Source organism: Akebia trifoliata, chromosome 12, assembly GCF_017979445.1.
Source record: "Akebia trifoliata isolate Shusen 1 chromosome 12, ASM1797944v1, whole genome shotgun sequence".
Classification (NCBI taxonomy): Eukaryota; Viridiplantae; Streptophyta; class Magnoliopsida; order Ranunculales; family Lardizabalaceae; genus Akebia; species Akebia trifoliata.
In genome coordinates, this window is record NC_141386.1 from 4,259,166 (window position 1) to 4,263,392 (window position 4,227).

Consider the following 4,227-nt stretch of genomic DNA (forward strand, 5'->3'; position numbering starts at 1 on the left):
CCTTAATTCACACAATCCCTAGAATCAACCCAAACCAAATTCTATAGGGATTCTCGCAGACTCCCCCAACAAATGATTTAATTCCTTTTGTCCGAGAGTTTAACACGACCAAATACCCTCCAAAGGGATGACTCAAAAAATAAAATGATGGGACCCGGACAAAAACCTTGATAATTTTCTTCCTCAAAACCAACTTCAATACCAAGAGATTCTCTCATTTCTACCAAGAGATTTACGGTTTAGTCGTAAATCACAATTACAGGTCGTAGGACGCAGCCGCAGCCCGCAGGTCGTAGCCATAGAGAGAGAGAGAGATGAGCAGTTGGCAGCAGGTCACAAAGACGAGAGACAGAGAGAGACGAGGGTTAGGTTTTGTAAAATATTAAAAATCAAATATAAATTTAATATTTTATTTTAAATTAATATTGGTTCGATTTTTATATTGTCTGAACCAAGAACTGAATCGAATTCATCGATTCTTTATTTTTTAAATTCGAAACCGAATCGATATCAGTTTAAACCGAACCAAACCAATCTAAATCTCACGGTTTGATTTGGTTTTTGGTTTGAACCGAATTAAGTTGCACCCCTAATTAGCACACATCTTGGGTGCCGTTAGTAAAATTTGGTGTGGCAATAGAAACTTTATTAAAATATGAATTAATTCCCTTATGAATTCAAAGTTATCTTTTAGATTAAAAATAATAATAATAATTCTCGTCCACCAATTAAACTATTAAGTTGGGTCCAGCAAAAACAGCACTACTTAGTGCTTAGTTCAATTGAAGTCAAAAGAAAAAGAAAAATATAGTCAAAGGACCACTTTACTCATACAATGTATTTTCACTATCACTCCTTTTTTTCATTTCCATTTAACAATGAATTTGAGGAAAATGACCCTCAATGTAATTGGGTATTTGTTTTGGTCAATTATGATGTCATGCATGACATAATGCCCCATCAGAAAACTTAGGAGTCAAACATTTTGTGTTTGTTTGCTTTGGTAATCAAGTGAGATTAGTGGTCACTAATTAATAGGATAAACAAGAGGAGTCATGATTTTTTGACTCGAATGTTCTCAGTCAATACTCGGCTGATGTGGTAAGAGTATAGAATCATAGATCATTTTCTTCGAGATACACAAAAAACAAAAATGATCTATGGATCTATGCTCTTGTCATGTCAATCGAGTAAAAAAAAAAAATCGAGTTAGAAAATCATTAACCTAATAAGAGATGTGAAAAGAGACATGTTAAATAGTATGCGGCTGAAGTGACAAGGGAGTAAAATCATAGATCTTTTTTTTCGGGATACACAAGAAAAAAGATCTACCGTTCGTGTACTTGATGGAAACTCTTCTCCTTCATGTTAGGATTCAAGTAATCTAAAATTAATGTCCATAAAAGAAAGTCAATTGAAAATATCAATATCGACATCAATCGATTTAGATTTTCTAAAAGGACGAGATAAAGATTGAATATTCCATGAATTACCCAACCATTATGTGGTTTCTAACATGTTGGAATATGAGTTTTATAATTGAATCTAACTCAATTTAGACCTATTAATTTAATATTTTTACGAAAAGTCTATGATGGATCCATACCATTCACACCTTAGATATCTAAAATGCAATTTATCCATGAAATAGAATTCATGTTTTCAACAACAATATTCAAGACAACAATGTCAAAGATGAAACATCCAATCCTTTGTTCCAATTTTAGGATCATAGATCGAACTTTTTTAACTTTCAGTAGATACTACGATCAAGTCCATTATTATTTTTTAGATTTCTAAGGTGTGATTTGTTTGAAAAATGGAACCCTTTACACTTATATATAATGTGCTATAATTTTACTAAGAGCCACTCAAACTATAAAAAATTAAAGACACCCACTAACATGGTAGTGTGCATAGAACCATAGATTTTTTTTTTCTAGAAAAATCAATGGTCTATGTACCTTGCCATGTCAGTGGGTGTTTTTTTATTTTTTATTTTTTTAAGCGTAGAAGTTTATCACATTGGAGTTACTCTCTTAAATTTTTTTGATGTATTTGTTTTGAAATAGCTTAAATTAGAGACAAAAGCATTAAAATAAAATATAAAAAAATAAATGAGTGACTCCAACATACAATAAGCCAAGACAAAATCAGTTAAGATGATTTAAGTATGTTCAATGAAAGCTGATGGGAAAAACCAAAAGAAAAGTTAAAAAAAAGAAAAAAACATGGATGGAGATAGTCAAAGCATACGAGTGGTGATAATCTGACTTAGGCACGTGGTAAGTCAATCCACTTACTTGACATGACAGACTTGGGAATCATAGATGTGCTTTCATTGGGATACAAAACTATGGTTCCCAACAAATAAAAGTGCAGTTTTGTATCTCGAGGAGAGAAGATCTACGGTTTTCGAGCCTGTCACGTCATATAAGTCGATTGAATATGCCACATGCCTAAGTCAGATTATGACGACTCAAAGAAAAAAGGTTTCTGTGTTGTTGTGGTGGTGGTGATGTAAAGGTGATATTGTGTGCCTTGTTAGCAATTTGAAATATGGCGAAAATTCGATTCGTGAACAATTCGAGTTTTATTCGATTTTATATTGCAAAAATCTAGTTAAAAATTCGATAAATGAAAAATATGTGGCATATGTTTCATATATGTATCATTCGTTTCATTTTAAAAATTCTAAAACCAAAACTCCAGCCTTATGATAGTGATGGTGGTGATGAAATTGGTGATGTTAATGGTAATGATAATAATGATGGTTGTGATAATAAGGACATTGAAGTCATTGTTCCATTGATTTTTAAAAGAAGACCAAAGTCAAAAGACAAATCATTAATTGGAAAAATTATGGCGTAATCTCAAATAAATGTAGAGAGTCGTGTCATTATTGTTTTTAAAGATAAAAATGACATTTGTCATAGAAAATGTGGATTCTTCCAAAATTTTGAAGTATGACTGCTTCAAAGTCAACTTGTGTTACACGTCACAACTTACACGTTTACATTTTGCAATAGACAACAAGTTACAGTAGCATTTTGTTTTTCACCGAGTTTTATAAAAATTTGTAAAAATCGTAAAATTCATAAAAAATGTGTTTTATTCTTTTCGAACTTAAAATCCGTGAATTATTCAAAATAGTTCAAATATCTGGAGAATAATACTTTCTTTTGAAGAAAAAAAAAAAAAAAAAATTCATAAAATTTTCAAGAATTAAACACCTGATTGCTAACAAGGATGGTCTGTTTGGTCATTTTCTAATAAAAAATGGATATAAACCCTAAAGGCATTTTGGTAATTTTACATGCTAAATAAAATATCTCCATATATTCCAAAAGAATTCTAATCCCCAATAGTAAGTTTAGCCATGGAACATGAACCACAGCCAAAGTGGGAAGGCAAGATTTGTTCTAAACTCAAAGGTACCAAAGCAGAGCAGATATGGCCGTTCTTGGAAGACTTCTTTGGTTTACATAAATGGTCCCCTGCCATTGACACTTGTCGCCATGTCGATGGTGTAGCCGGACAACCCGGTTGCATCCGCTATTGTGCCGTCACAACGGACGAGACGACTCAATGGGTCACAGAGAGATTGGTAGCCATCGATCGAACTGATCGATGTCTTAGTTATGAAATCGTTGAAAATAATATGGGATTTAACTCATATGTTGCAACTATGAAGGTGAAGGATGATGGTGATGAAGGGTGTATGATCGAGTGGTCGTTTGTGGTGGGCCCAATTGAAGGTTGGAGATTGGAGGATTTGGTTTCTTTATTAAACACTACTTTGGAAGGAATGACAACCAGAATGGTTGAAGCTCTCTCTGCAAGCAAGTAAATTATATTAGTTTCTATTTGTGTTTATGGTTCAGTAATATTGTTGGAATTTATATAATTCCCTCAGTTAATTAAGTATATTAAATCACCTCCTTCAATTTAGAAAAAACTTGTTTGTATTTTTATTTTATTTTATGATAAAAATTAAAAAAAAAAAATGTTTGTTTCAGTAAAGTAGTGTTGAACGAGTTGACTCGTCCGAATTTTAGGCAGTTTTAGTATATCTGTTCAGTTGGGCTGTAAATGGATTGGGATTTGGGACTAATTCACTTGGATGGGATCAGATTTGGAGTCTAGAATGACCTCAAGTGGAGGACATCTTGACGTGGTGGCGCGTGCATGTCCGTAGATGCATTTTAGTTGTATCTCGGAGAAACA

At 32.8% G+C, this 4,227-nt stretch overlaps 1 protein-coding gene across 1 annotated transcript; it reads left to right on the plus strand.

Annotated features, from left to right (window-relative positions):
- Positions 1–3,350: 3,350 nt before the first annotated feature.
- LOC147388708 (lachrymatory-factor synthase-like) lies at positions 3,351–3,958 on the plus strand. Its single transcript, XM_086417507.1, has one exon. The coding sequence runs from the start codon at positions 3,380–3,382 to the stop codon at positions 3,848–3,850; it is 471 nt and encodes a 156-aa protein (XP_086273633.1). The 5' UTR covers positions 3,351–3,379; the 3' UTR covers positions 3,851–3,958.
- Positions 3,959–4,227: the final 269 nt, after the last annotated feature.